Source organism: Photinus pyralis, unplaced genomic scaffold (genome assembly GCF_008802855.1).
Source record: "Photinus pyralis isolate 1611_PpyrPB1 unplaced genomic scaffold, Ppyr1.3 Ppyr1.4_LG4, whole genome shotgun sequence".
Classification (NCBI taxonomy): Eukaryota; Metazoa; Arthropoda; class Insecta; order Coleoptera; family Lampyridae; genus Photinus; species Photinus pyralis.
In genome coordinates this window covers 21,585,555-21,601,084 of record NW_022170511.1, presented here as the reverse complement: position 1 = coordinate 21,601,084, position 15,530 = coordinate 21,585,555, and the positions used below count along the sequence as shown (strand labels likewise).

The 15,530-nt window shown below is 35.7% G+C and overlaps 1 protein-coding gene across 1 annotated transcript; it reads right to left on the bottom strand.

Annotated features, from left to right (window-relative positions):
• Positions 1–4,817: 4,817 nt before the first annotated feature.
• On the bottom strand, positions 4,818–6,427 carry LOC116167875. The gene has a single exon (XM_031483473.1). The coding sequence runs from the start codon at positions 6,347–6,349 to the stop codon at positions 5,120–5,122; it is 1,230 nt and encodes a 409-aa protein (XP_031339333.1). The 5' UTR covers positions 6,350–6,427; the 3' UTR covers positions 4,818–5,119.
• Between the last annotated feature and the right edge of the window lie 9,103 nt (positions 6,428–15,530).

The window sequence follows — 15,530 nt, the reverse complement described above, 5'->3', positions numbered from 1 at the left end:
TTCAAAGCAACTCTCAGTTCGAAATTTCAGACGAAAATGTGGTAAGCGTTGTATAAAAACGATTCAATAGATTCTGCTCATTTTCTTTGAAACTACTTCAAAGTTTACACATTGTAAGTGCCTAAGTAATAAGCTGCTTTTAATGCATGAAGCTTCCTTCCTTTATTAATTTCCGGATAGACACATCACAGAGAGGCTGCAATTTATTTATGTAATACCTTGATATAATTAAGATTTTGTAATTAACATCTCTTTAATATACTGATAGTATAAAAGTGTTCCATGAATGTGAATGGAGCGATATTGCAGTAATCTTCGACGAGTCGACCGCGGCAATTTTTTCCTTTACCAAACCGTCGAAGATGGGCTCCATCTCCTTTGCGTCTACCTTGTATGTCTTCATTCGTGACTGAATAAAGAGAGAATTCGCAGTTTTCAATTTGTCGTTTATTATTAATGGGGTTACTCTATCAGAAGCACTGCAACAAGACCGATATCAAGAAAATTTACATAAAGGTGGAATATACAGATAAAATAACCGAATAAACCAATTTTGATTTCGAAGACTAGTAAAAGCGAGAGAGGTCAGGCCAGCGTAACAACTACTAAGGTAATTGTTGTGTCTAAACACCAACAATAATAACGGCAGACCCTGTATATGACAATATTACAATTTATCAAGTGTAACACTGGGGGATTACTTACAAATAAGCACAACGTTGATTTATTTTACTTGAATTTGTGTCTCAGTGTTATTTTTCCGTTTAGAAGTGTTTGTAATTGCATCTCATTTTCTTGTTGAAAGTTTATCGCTTTTTTATAATAATAATAATAATAATAATAATAATGCTTTATTGCCCAACAGAATATCCAATTAAAGGACAAATCACAATATGAAGTTAATTACCTACATACAAAATACAAAAATATAAGATAAACATGTACGATGGTTTAAGTAAATTAGGAGAAGAAAAAAAAAGTAATTCGAAACATACAAAAATTCTTAATTAATAGTTAGTTGTGGTCGTTACATACTCAATGTTCGAATGATGTCCTTCCAGGATGAGTGAGTAATGTCACAGATTGAACTTATAGTATTGTAACTATAACAAATTGCATACATAGGAGACCTATACATGATGTTGCTATTTATTTGTGGGAGAGAAAAAGTATGACTTCTTCGAGTTGTCAATCTAGGCACATGCCAATTAATTTCATTTAGAAGTTTGGAACAGTCTATGTTGTTGTGCAGAATATCGTACAGGAATTTAATTGATGCGATGAAGCGCCTATGCTGAAGTGATGACAGTGCGAAATGGTCAAGGAGGTGTTCATGACTAAATCCTCTAGGGGGATAAATACCGTCCACTTTGAAACACACAAATTTCAAATATTTACGTTGCACTTGTTCTATAATATTTATGTGCTTCTTATAAAACGGATTCCATATTAATGAGCAGTATTCTAGCTTTGACCTCACAAAAGCGAAGTACAAAGCATTCAGAGCGCCCACATTTCTAAATGTGGAACAATTTCTAAACAAGAATCCTAGTACTTTCATGGCACTTTTTACAGTTGACGAAATATGGGTTTCAAATGACAATTTTGTGTCAAATGTAATTCCAAGGTCCTTTACTAATTCACATCTCACTAAATCCGTTGCAGCTAATTTATAGTTGAACAAAAGTGGATCCTTTTTTCGAGTGAATGATACAACTTTACATTTATTCACACTTATGTTATGTTTTGTAAATTGTTTATGTTATGTTTTGTAAATTGTTTATGTTATGTTTTGTAAATTGTTTATTTGGGTATTTAATTGTAAAACGTAAAATTGCGTGTTAAAATGACGGGCCATCTGGTCGTTTGCGATAAGTAAGAAATTATGTTATCGGACGAAATTTAATGAACGCACGTGTTCTTGTTAGAAGAGATAACGGAAATGTGGATTACTATGCACGCGTTAGTTCGGCGTAAGTGGGACGTGTTCCTTCGAAGCTGGCGTTATCAAGTCTACTTGTGATTGGCAGCTTTATTTTAAAAGTCATGTCAGGAAATTTTTTTATAGTGGAAGTGGTGTTTCGTTAAATACTGTAATCGACGAAAAAACGAGGCTGGTTCGCGAGGGTTGGAAAGTGTGTGCATTTCTCTACGTTATTTTTATTCGGGCAGTTCGCCCGATTTGATTAGTTGAAGGTATAGTTTTGTCAGTATTATAATAACACTTCGTTTTCAAAATATTCACTTCGACTTCACTTTGTCCAGGCGATTCATTTTGACTATGAGAGTACGTTCCTCCGACAAACCGTTTTCGAGATATTCGCTCTAAAAGTTTTCACATCACCAATGGATATATTTCTTCCAGATGATCCAATAGCTCTTTGTGAGTAACCTCTTCCGACAATCTGTTCTTGAGATATAAGGACTTACGTCCGATCACGATAAGGGACCGAGGAGGCGGAGTCTGGTTGGTAAAAATTAATTCTTGTCGTTGAGACCTTTCATTAGTGTACCAAGAAGAATAAAGCAATTCCATCTCTCCTAATGCCCTCTTTTTATAAGGGGCCAGAAAAAAGGTCGTAAGTTGGTAGAAAACAGTTCCTTTTGTTGGGACCTTTAATTACAATATCATGAAAGATAAAATTAGTTTTTACCTCCCTGTCATCTACTGATCTTGAAAAGGAGTCGCACTGGAGAGTTCAAGTAGTTCAACACCGCAGAAGTGGGCCGGACAGACGGACAAACGGACGAACAAAATCCAAACAATAGCACATTTTTTTATTACATTACCACGATGTAAGATACATTTTTTTAAAATTCGTTAAGCAGCTTGTGAGCAAGATTTGTTTATTGATTTTAATAGCCTTTATAGACATTTCATGCCTTAACGAGGATTCAAACATGAAATAATTTTTAATTTCTGATCGAATGACACCAATACCAAGTTAGTCTGTAAATGGTGTAGTTCCGGACCCTTTGTGGCTCAGACAGACAGACATCAAGACCGCAAAAGTTCACTTTTTATTTTTTGAAAGTGAAAGTGCACTAAAAATCAAAAATCAAAAAGAATCAAAAGCAACCTTTTTTTCATACGGTAGACACAACCACGACGTCCATAAAAAATCGTTTTGATCAACTCCAGAATCCGGAAGCGGGGCCCATATTTCTAAACGGGACACGCGTCCGCATGCATGCGAAAAATGACCCTTCCCCTCAACTATTTCGGAATGCGAACTCATTCTATGGAAGAAATGCAAATAAACATAATCAGTTTCCATAAGTGCTTGTTCACAATGGACATAAGCGTTACAAAAACATAACAGATACATAAAACATAATATTGACATAAGACATAATTTTACGCAGGTGGAGAAAGTGTTCACAGTGACCGTAAGATCATAATTATCTGCGTAGGCGCAAATCAAAACGTCAAGAACATAACAATATTATTTGTGGTGTATATGTGTGTGCCACTGAGATGGAAATTTCAACATTTTTATTGCTTTTACTGTTATGAAGACACAGAGACAAAGTTGTTACAAAACAAAAACGGCGTTGGTGGGTCAGACCTATAAATCGAGACCGAGAGAAAAGGGGAGAATTTAAGCTTGTCTAGAAATGAAGCTGCATGATGAAGAATATGGTTTTTTTCATACACCAGGATTATTCGATCACCTATTAACCTTATATCTTTTGTCCCCTTTATTAAACAATTAGGGTTTTAATCGCACCAAACTAATTCATAATTCGACGTCTATACGTTTTCCATGTCGTGTTGGATATAATCAAAAAACAACACACGAAGGACCAAACCACACCAAACTATGAAATAATGCGCCAAAAACTATGTACCAATTTAAAAATAACCAGATTATGCTGGCAGAAGAGATGTCATCGACGTTAGACGTAGTAACTGAAATGTCAAACCAACAGCTGCGTCTTTGTACCCAACAGAAATACACCTAATTCCACTAGATTTTTCATAAAACCTACGTAAAGTTGAAACCGACCCAACTTTATGTATTTTTTATGTACCGTTTCGGTAGGACATAAAACATACGCAAACATTTACAAAAAAATAAAAATTATGTAATCATTGTGAACACATACGTTGGTTTGCTACTATTCAACATTATGAATTATGTATCTGTTATGTTTTTGTTATGCTTATGTCCATTGTGAACAAGCACTACAGTTTAATAACGATTGAATGTGTGCCATAATGGTATAGTGGTATACTCCGCTTGACACCGAGAGGCCCGGGTTCGATTCTTTACATGAACAGTTTTTTTTTCACAAAAATGCGTATCCCAATTTAGCGAAATTGGTTATTTGTAGGTTTAAGATTGTCTTCTCAAATTTTTTTGAAAAGCAAAGTTGTACAAAAATGCTGCGGAGTTTTGCGAAGGCAAGACGCGTCTGATATTTACGAATATGTGAGCGGGACGTTGTCTAATCGCTACGAAGTTTTCCGGGTCTGCTAGTAATAAATGTTTTAAATAATATGCGCCTCTGTATTTTTAAAACCGGCTTGCCAAAAGTTCCACTTATTTAGGGTACAGCGCGACGGCGCAAATTTTAGTGCTTGGTTATAGTAACTTTTGCCTTAAGCCGGCCCTGTATCTTATTCACTCTTATTTCATTTTTATGCTACAGAAGAAACTAACACTTTTTGAAACATAAGAACCTACAATGTTGTTTGTAGTCCACAAAATGTTGCGTATAATGAATAGTTTTTGAGTTGTTTTGAAGAAAAGGCAATTTTACAGCTATGTTTTTTCAAAACTTGGCGCTTGTGGAAATCAAAATCGCGACATACCTACATCTCCGTTTGGTTTCAAAACAATTTTATTTTAATTTTACAAATTAATATCCTATTTATTCTTATGTTAGTTAATTTAATTAAATAATTCCCAGTGTGTGTTCTGAAACAACTTATACCTTAGTTCAAAAAATACTTAAATAACGAGAGCCATTTGCGTCAACTAAAAAAATATGTGCATTAGTCTTTCTCGTAGCCATAACAAACACATTTCCTTTGTAAGGTTATGTAACAAACTTTCAATTCAGTGGGGTGTCCTTTCGAAAATTACAATGCATCGAAAAACAAGATATAAATTTATATCCAAGACGCTCTTCCAAAAAATAGTATAATTTCGTGCATCCTCTGTAAGCAGCGTTCATACTGTTCAACTTCGGAGAGAAGATCGACTTCTGTATCATCCTCAATCGGCTGAGCGTCCTTCTGTTGCCCATATAATTGGCTTGTCGTCAACATTACATGAAGAAATTCCATTGTACCTCCCATCCGTCTGATTTCTTCCTGGAGTAGTTCTAAGGTGTACTGGTGCGTATCGCAATTTAGTTCCATAAGGACACTAATAAATGTGTTGTAGTATCCTCTAATAAACTCCCAATACGACTCTTTCAAGACCTCCATATTTACGCTCATTAGTAGCACAAAAACCAAATCTCTAGCTAACGATCCATACTCGAGCATGTTGAGACCGACAAATTTGTTTTCAACATGAATGTCGTTTTCAAATTTAGCCACCACGTTATCTAGATATAAATTGTTATGAATGATCGTCAAAAACTGTTCACTTTCCATTTGTAAATCCTTCGTGGAGAAATTAAGCAAATTATCTCCGATGGCTTTTACAACTCTGGGCAACAGCTCTTCACCTTCTGCACTAAGTCGTGCGGCTTTTATCGCAATATCCAGCAGTTCACTCTCCAACTTTTCCGACATATCTTGGTAAGTCCTCCGGTATTGTAAATGTGGTATGACTTGGCCGATGAATTTGTCGGCATTCACGGATTTGAACGCGATCGGCACGGCGTGAAATATGGCCAGATCTCGCAGAATATTATTAGTGGTTTCAAAATTGTAACCCGGACACTGCAGGTATGTTACTTGTTGACCTGGTTCTTCGACGTTTTCTATCAACAGAATAGCATCTTCGTCGTATGCGTCCGATTGGGAACTGCTGAAAACGCCGTGGAACTTTGGGAAAAAATCCAGAACTTTGCATCCGCCTTGATCTACAACAAATTGCTTTAACGCTGGTAGGATGTATTTGTAAAATGAAATTTCGACTTCCAGGACATTCGGAAACAGCTGACGAAAGTTGTCACATTTCGTGCAAGCCTTAACCATTACACTCACTGTCGCCAAAGTTTCCTTTCCGTTGATGCGCTGTGTAATTATCTCCGCGTTAGCAGTCACCAGTCCAATCTCTGGACCGCAATTTGCGCACGGATTTAAAGAATACCTGACCAGCCGATCACCTGGCGGAATCGCGCACTCCAAAAACTCCTCAAACTTCTTCCCTCCGCAGTTCTCCATAAAATCGAGATTTGTTACATTTTCCCTTTTCAATGAAATGTGTATGCCACCACTGACTACTAAGAAATAATGTAAAGGTGCCTTTGATTTATCTGAATGTTGATTAGTAACCACAATGCGATAATTGTATTTGTTTATTAATAGCTTAATTACAAAAATGGAGATAACAGCTCTATTTTGCTTTAACTAGTACACTCAAACTCTTTTGGAATTAGCCTCATTTTGTTATTAGTCCGTATACCAAGTTTAATGGAAATTGTCTGTGTACTTTTGAGTTACCGCTTCAGACGCACAGACGGACGCTAACTGTATATTATTCTGTAGTAGATTGTCACAAAGTTTCGAGTCAAATAGAATCGCACTGTTCTTTTTTATGCAGATCAGATCATTTTATCTATTTTAATCAGAAGCATTTTGAGCGAGTTGCTATCAAGAATTTAAAAAAATGAAGAGGAATGATTAAGTATCTACACGTATTAGCTTAGACAGTTTAATTCTAACTAATGAAATATCCAATTTACACTCAGGCGTAATATAAGATTGAAATCGATACGCTCATTAATTAATTCGGATAAGTAAAAGCAATTAAAGATTAGATTAACTTCCAATATGTACTTATCCGGAAGGAAGTCGACAGAAATTTGTATTTTTTTAAATAAAAATTGTGTTAACCTTTAATCGAAAACGTTAATTTGGGTGGCTGGTTAATGCTATAAACGCAAACGTTCCCGTATAGTTTTTATGGGGTAAATTAAACGGGTCAAATTTGCAATTTGAATCTACACCACAGTCATTTGCATCGACAATCGAGTTTTAAAAAATCTACTAACGACTTCCGTTTTTTCGTGTCATAAATTTTCCGTCAAAACTTCGGACAATTGATTAAAAGAAAGGGAAAGAGCAGCGAATGTTACCGAAATAGCATACGCAACACCTATTAGTCAAACATATAGATACAATTAGGCACTAATTTCAAAATTATTACAGTTTTAATCTCCCTAAATTCGCTCAAATACGTTCGTGCACCACCACCAGATAACCTCACATTTCGATGAAAATAAGTGAACTTTCTATTAAGATTATGGGAAAGTTAATTGTTGGAAACGCTTAATTAACGTATCCTTAAGTTTTTATTAGTCGTAGCTCGAGGTCCGTATTAACGCCTCCCTCGGAGTATTCCTTTGAATCGGTAAATCTCAAACAAATTTCTAGGAAAATGGAAGAGAATTATAAAAGGATGGAAGAAAATTGAGACAAAGTTCTAGTTTAAGAGGTGAATTTTCTAACGAAACGTAAAAAAGATTACGTAGCCGCCAGTTCCTATTATACAGGGTTACTTGCCCACGACTGGCCATCTCAGACATGCGAAAAACCAATTCAAATTCGCGCGTTTAAAACGGCCATTATTGTACGTATTTACCGTAATAGTTTCTAATTCGCAAGTCACCAAAACTTTAATTTACGTGTTTAAACTTTACACGTTTGTTTATATACTCTATATACTATAATACGCATAGTAGGTATTTAACTTCGCTACCGTATTAGTACAAAATTTCTCACTTATAATTGCACAAGAGGTTTGTATTTTACCGAGTGAATTTGGGTTGTTTAGGTAATGAAAATCTGTTTCCTAGCAATTAGACGCGAAAAACGTCAACTAATAAAAATGCGGCACCGAAGAAGATAAAATTGTGTACCTAATTGTAACATAATCGTTGTACAGGGGGTCGTATTTTCTATTTTGCATTATTAAACTACATTTAACAATGTTAAAACTGGAACCTACAATTGAATTCGTTGCCACAAATGTTTTATGTAAAATCAAAACAGATATTTCCTGTCTCCTGAATAGTGTGCAAATATAATCTGTTTGTCTACATACATGCCACAATATGAAAACGTATGTCACACTCTGATTAAGAAGTCAGTAGCAACATGTAAACTAAATTAGGTTTTTTACGTCATGACACTTGGGAATGTTATTCCACCATTTGGAATTTCAAGCTTTTCGAATTTATGCACAAACACTTTGTCCGTAAAAAATGTAAAATAATGTCAATATTTACTGGTGGAATGTCAATATATCGTATTTATGGTAGATACTAGACGAGTGTTTGGAAAAGAAATTAGTTGTAAATTTCACACGCAGAATAATAATTAATCACAACATTAACAATTTTTTTTCTTTTGCAGCAATAATGCGCTATGTGGTATCAGCAAGTGCAGGAAGTTTAGTATGGGCTGTCGTGTTCCTATTTTGTCTAAAGGACAGTTACATATTGGCAGCTTCCGAAGAAAGTCCTTTGAGTCAGAAGTCTGATGACGACCTAAATTCACAGGTAAATGCTTTTTATATCCTTTTAAGCGCACTTTGCACATTTTATTATTCTCACGTGACATTTTTCTTTAAATTTGCAATTATTAATTCTGTTGAACCTTTCCAGTATTATATTTAAGATCCAATGAGCCAGGGTAGAACAGTCGTCCGCGTATCAATTTGATTCTTTGTGAAGATGAAGTAAATGTAGGCGGGTGCAATTCGAAAATCGTCCCAGTGTGCGATCAATGGATCGATTCGGGTCGGCTAGTACAGCATGTATCTAACGTTTTTTTAATTTAGATATCTGGTATACGGAATGAAAATATTGACTATCAAAAAATGCATTGTCGCGAATATTCCAGAAATCCCAATAGACATCAAGGCGCCATCAAAGATTATTCATCGGCAATAAAGAACGGAGCCGGATGTGACGCAATTTTTCCGGGAAATATGTTTCGTTCTAGAACATTCGAGAACCTTCGGATGCAGTCGAGAATACTCGCGTTTGCAGCAAACCGAATTGCGTTTGAGGACAGTTCCAATTTCAACGCCGAAGTAATAAATAGTTCGCGCTGTTATAAATTGTGCATATGTGAGTGATCCATATCATTTTAACTGTTATAAATCAATTCATTTCAAGACCGTTAATTAATTGTAAATAGATAAATCACGTAATGAAATTTACGTTACAGTATTAAATGAAAGTAAGTCGATATACATTTCTTATTTTAGGATGCGCCGTTTGGGCCCAATAGCTTAATGTCGTAAACAGTTTTCGGTTTCACATAAGCCATTCCTTCGTGCTTATTTTGTGCTGTTACTTGCGGTTAATCTAAAATTTTGTGCTTATATAATAATGCTGACGCAATATACCATTTTGGTGACGGTTATGCAGGTGCAATGGAAGGTGTCAGAGCTATAATCATTAACAACTCATGCATAACTTAGTTCCAAAAATTTATATAACGATTTTCAAAAGACATCAGATGATAAAATTCTGAACAAAAACCCAATTTACCATCGAATCTGTTATGCAGAATTAACTAATTCCTCAAAATGAAAAGAGTAAATTTCAAAGTGCTGCATCACATCGATCCGTCCAAAGGGACAGGCCATGTCTCGTACTGCAAGAGCGTGTCACGGAAGGTTGACAAAAAAATGTGCATTTTTGCCAACGCAACAGGAAGGATGATCATCGGTTCCATTTAAGTGTAAACAAAAGATGCGGATCTACCATTGGTATAAAAGGGACGCCGATCTCAAGAATTTCGTTGGTTTCATTCTGGCCTCCTATAAAATAGCGAACGACACAGCGAGCCGGAGAGATCGGTTGCGTCCATGCTGTATGTTTTATTTATGAAGGTATTCAATGACATGTAGACAATGCGTAATGCTATTTACGAAAGCATTTAAAAAAAGTTTCATATGTAGACACTTTGAATAAAAGTAAAACTAATGCCCATTTCAAAATTTGTTCGTATTTGTATATGCTCCACTATCTTTCATTAAATATAGACTTCGACGATAGGCGGCTCATTTGAAAGAGAATGGGGTAAGGATCTCGTGCCTACCGGTATTTTTGCCGGTCCTAGCACTAATATTATTAGGAGGAAAATACGCTCTCGTCATTTATGTTTGCATAATGACCTTTTTAACTTGTTTTTATTTCAGATATTAATTCAAAACAAAATTTTCTTTCGATTGACATTACATTGTCCTATACCTAAAATTTAAAGTTCAAGTTATTTACATTTTCCTTAAAAAATATTTTTTATACAAATCATGATTGCCATGAACAAAACAAATAGAAATTGTAATGAATAACATCTGTCAAACCAAGCGTTAGCGTTCTTTTGAGATAATTTGAACTTAATTAGTTATGCGGATAATTAGAATCATTTTTCATAATAATGTGCAAACTCTTCACAAATTTAAAAGATCATTTTGTTTCAGTTTTTTCTGAAAAATTCGTTTCTTTTTAGCGTATTTTCCTCAAAGTGAAAAATCGCTATTGGCTGCACTTTGTCGTCCGTCCGTCCGTCACACTGAACCGATTGGGGCGATATAGGGCTCATTTGAAAGGGGTTGGTCCAAGGATTCCGTGCATATTTTTTGGTTTTGCGCATGCGCAGTGTCAAAAATTTGGTTTAACGCATGTGCTATGCTAACTTTTTTATTTATGAAGATATTTAAATGAAACTTTGTATTTGAACACTACGAATATAAGTAAAATTAACGACGTTTTCAAAATGTTGTATTGCGCAATGCCCTCTACCACTCATCACATTTACTAAAAAGACTCTATTCATAAAATCTGATTCCATGAAGAGAGCTCTTTCCAACAAAACGTATTATGTGAAAATCTGTTAACTTAAACCGAAGTTACATTCAATTCAGAGAGATGTTCCCCTTCCTACGCCCATTATACTTTATGAGCTAGTTTGTTGGGTATATTTTAGAAAAAATGTCATTTTTCTACTTAACTATGAATCGTACGCCCTCTGGCGGCGAAGCTAGAAACTTGAAAATAATTTCCAGCGATTTCTCTTGGCCCCTTTTGTTAACACCAAATCAGAGTCAACGACAATGCTACACGGAGTGCCCCAAGGGTCAGTACTAGGTCCTGTTCTCTTTTTAATCTATATCAACGACCTCGCTTGTTTCATGAGCTCACACTGCAATATAATGCTGTTCGCTGACGACACTTCTCTGTCAGGTAGCTGTAGATCTTTTGAAAAGGCAACTTCTCTTAGCAGGGAGGGGCAAACGAAGGCCACAGAATGGTTCAATGCAAATCAATTATGTCTAAATAAGAACAAGTCTTTAAATGTTACATTTTCACTGTGCAAGTTTGACGTATCCCTCACGTCACCGAAAATTAAGTTTCTGGGCGTACATCTTGACTATAAACTAGCATGGCATAATCATGGAGATGAATTTTCTAAAAAAATAAATTCGGGTATTTACCTGTTACGTGCGGCCTCGGGTAGTCTATCTGCAAAAATTCTTAAAACAATATACTTCTCGTTAATTCAGCCTCATATTTCCTATGGAATATTGGTATGGGGACATTCCAGTATAGCCAATCGTATTTTCGGGCTACAAAGGAGAGCCATTAGGATCATTAATAACCTTAAATATAGAGAGCAATGCAAAGACGCTTTTGCATTGCTCCGTATATTAACATAATCCTTGCTTGTATATACTGGAGTGCCTACTGTACATAAAAGCAAACATCGAACTTTTTGAGGTACCTACACTCTACGTGCCATAACTATCAGACCCGTAATAGGGATAACGTAAGTCTACTTTTTGTGAGGCTGGACAGGACTACATTTTTGTGTATAAAAACTATTATTGCATACATTTATACAACGTCCTACCTTCTCAAATTAAACAACTTAACTTATTCCAATTTAAAGTAAGCCTTAAACAGTACTTGACTGCATCAAGGAGTTTTTAACAAATGATTTTTCTGACTTCGGTGACACTGTTCTCTGTGATTAAGCTGTGATATATAGTAATTGTAACCTGTGATATTGTTCGTCTCTCATATTTTTTCTGTAATTGTTTTCGGTTGACGAGTGTTAAAAACTTTGAATGTTTTATTTACACAATATACGTTATTATTATTATGGTCGGTGTTTCTTGTGAGAGCTCAGGTCTAGCCTGGTTAACTAATCGCACGGATTAAAATCAAGTAACGATTAGTGTCTGTGTCTGTCTGGTGGGGTTATGTAGGGTCCTAAAAAAAAAAAAAAAAATCACACACGTACATTTAAATCTAGGGGTAGTATGTAATTCATACTTACCAACATACCTATTGATGGGCACAATAGCCAACACTATCAGGAAAGAGGAAAACAAAACAAACAAAAAAATCATTATAATAATTCCTGTAATTTTATTAAATGGAGTTTATTGTGTAAGTGTTTCTTTGGCTTGGGTTGAATACGACTGGGTTGTGATAACGTGGTGTGTTTGTGGGAAGAAGGAGTTTTGTGTTTTTTAACTGTGCTAGGACGTGTAACTTTATTGGGTGGACCTGTCTTTGTGGTACATGTTGCCTTACTTGTATTTATGGTGTTACTTTGTTCTTGAGGTTGTATTTGTGTTGTTGCTTGGGTTATTGGTGGAGACATTACAGTATTTTGTGAGCCTGTAGCCTGTTTTGTGTAGGACTGAAGTATCTGTTTTGTTATAAAAGTATTGTCGCAAATTGTGTATTTGTGTTTGGTGCAATAGTTTTATATCTGTAAGTCCTCTACCTCCTTCCGAACGAGGAAGGTAAAGTCGTATAGTAGAGGAGTGAGGGTGATGTATATGGTGTTTTGTTAATAGTGTACGTGTGTTTCTCTGTATTTGTTCTAAATCTGTATTTGTCCAACGTATAATCCCAAAAGAGTATGTAAGCACTGGTGTGGCATAAGTGTTAATAGCTTTGATTGTATTTCTACCGTGTAATTTTGTTTTAAGTATACTGCGTACTCTTTGTAGGTATTGTGTGATAAGTGTTTGTTTTATACTCGTATGTTTAATGTGTGTGTTTTGCTGAAAACCAAGATACTTATAAGTTTCATTCTCGTCCATGGAATTTATTAAATTACCCTGTTCTAGCTCATAATCTAAAAGTTGTCTTTTACCAGCTGTGATGTGTTGTGTTTTACATTTATCGATTCCAAAGTCCATTTGTATGTCACGTGAGAATGTTTCGGTGATGTGCAGAAGGTGATTAAGTTTTATGCTTGTGGAAGAGTATAATTTAAGATCGTCCATGTAAAACAGGTGTGTAATGTTGTGATGTATTTCGTGGTTGTGTTTAATATTGTACCCAAAGTTAGTAGTGTTTAACAAATATGAAAGTGGATTAAGAGCAAGACAAAACCAGAGCGGACTTAAAGAATCGCCTTGAAAAATTCCTCTTTTAATTTGTATTGGGTCGGTAATAAGTTTTGTGTCGTTTAGTGTAAGCGTTAACGTAGTGTTCCAACATGACATTATGTAATTGAGGAATTGTGTAATATTGTTGCTGACTTTGTATATTGAGAGTACTTGTTTAACCAAGAGTGTGGTACTGAATCGAATGCTTTTTTGTAATCAATGTATGCAGTGTGTATGTTTCGTTTGTTATGTCTGGATTGTTCAAGTAGTTGCTTACAGCCTCTGTAAGGAGCAACTCATTATAGACTCTGTTATACTTGAACAATCCAGACATAACAAACGAAACATACACACTGCATACATTGATTACAAAAAAGCATTCGATTCAGTACCACACTCTTGGTTAAACAAGTACTCTCAATATACAAAGTCAGCAACAATATTCCACAATTCCTCAATTACACCCTTTTTGTTCTTCGTATAGAATGTTGTTATCAGTACAGTGTTGGTATATTTTGTTTAAGGATTTTGTATATTGTAGGAAGGCATGTAATTGGTCTATATTTAGATGGGTCTTGCGTATTGTTGTCTTTTGGAAGCATGTAAGTGATACCTTGTGTAAAGAATGCAGGAGTGCGCTCTGGTGAATTAAGAAGTTCAGTAAATTGTTGTGCAATGTAAGAGTGAGTGTAGGTAAAATATTTCCACCAAAAGTTGTGAATGTTATCAATGCCTGGACTTTTCCAGTTATGTAAGTGATTAATAGTTTGAATGATGTCTGTTATAGTGATGTTTGTGTTATTCATAGGGGTAATGTATTCAGTGCGTGTGGTTTCTGTGGTAATCCACGGGGCGTGTGGATTGTGTTTAATGTCTTTGGTCCATAAGTCAGACCAGTATTGCTGGAGTGAGTGTAGAGATGGTGGAATGAGTTTTTCATTAGTGCTGTTTTGTGTTAGTGATCTGTAAAATAGTTTTTCGTTATGTTTAAATTGTGTGTTATGGCGCTTTCTATCTGCAGTTTCCCTATAGCGTTTTAGACGGTTTGTGTATATTGATAGTTTTTGTGTCAGTGTATCTCTATGTTCGTTATAGTTTGTATTTTGTTCTCGTGTGGTGTGATTGTTTAGTTTTGTAGTTATGTTTTGTACTTGTCGTGTTAGTTTTGAAGAACGAGTTCCTTGTATGTATTGTGTAATCCGACCCAAGTCACGTCTGATGTCATCGATGCGATTTATCAGGCGTTTTGCCCAGGCCGGGGGTGAGCGTTTTTTTGTTGTGTGCTGTTGTTTGTTTATTGCGATTCTTGCACCGTTACATCTAGAAACTGCAACCGCACCGCAATACACAACAAAGTGTAGTCGATGTAAGCTTGTGTTATCATTAATGTAATTTGGTAAAATGTGGTCATTTAATGTTTGTGAAAGTGTGCGTAATTTTGTAGTGTGACTTTGTTTAGGTATTCGTGGTCTTTGTGTTGGGTCAGTGTTTGAGAATTCTAACAATGCATTGTCGAATTCTTTTTGAAGGGATGTGAGTGTTTGGTTCGTGTGATTATTTGTATCTATCGATGGCTGCAGTGTCGCAAATGTCTGTATTTCAGAGTTGTTTAGAACGGATGTATTATCTTGTACGGCGAGTGTGTTGTTTGTGTTGAGTAGTGCTTCAATTTCGTGCCTGATTTGTTCCTGTGTGTCTAATGTAAGGAGTGTATTTTTAATAATAACTCTACGTTGGTCTGCAATGCGTTGTTCTGTTAAGTGTGCTAAATGTGGGTATTGTGTAATGAACGCGTGATATAGTTTACCTCTGTATGCTGTCCTGTCCGTTTCCATCTTCTTGATCTCCAGATACGTACCGAAAATGAAGCGATTCGTCCCTTCGTCCCATTTCATACGTCTTTTGGAGGTTTCCTTTGCGCTGGTCCCATCCACAAGCGGTTGAGAAGCAGGCACAAAGGTTTCTTCTTGGTGGTCCTCT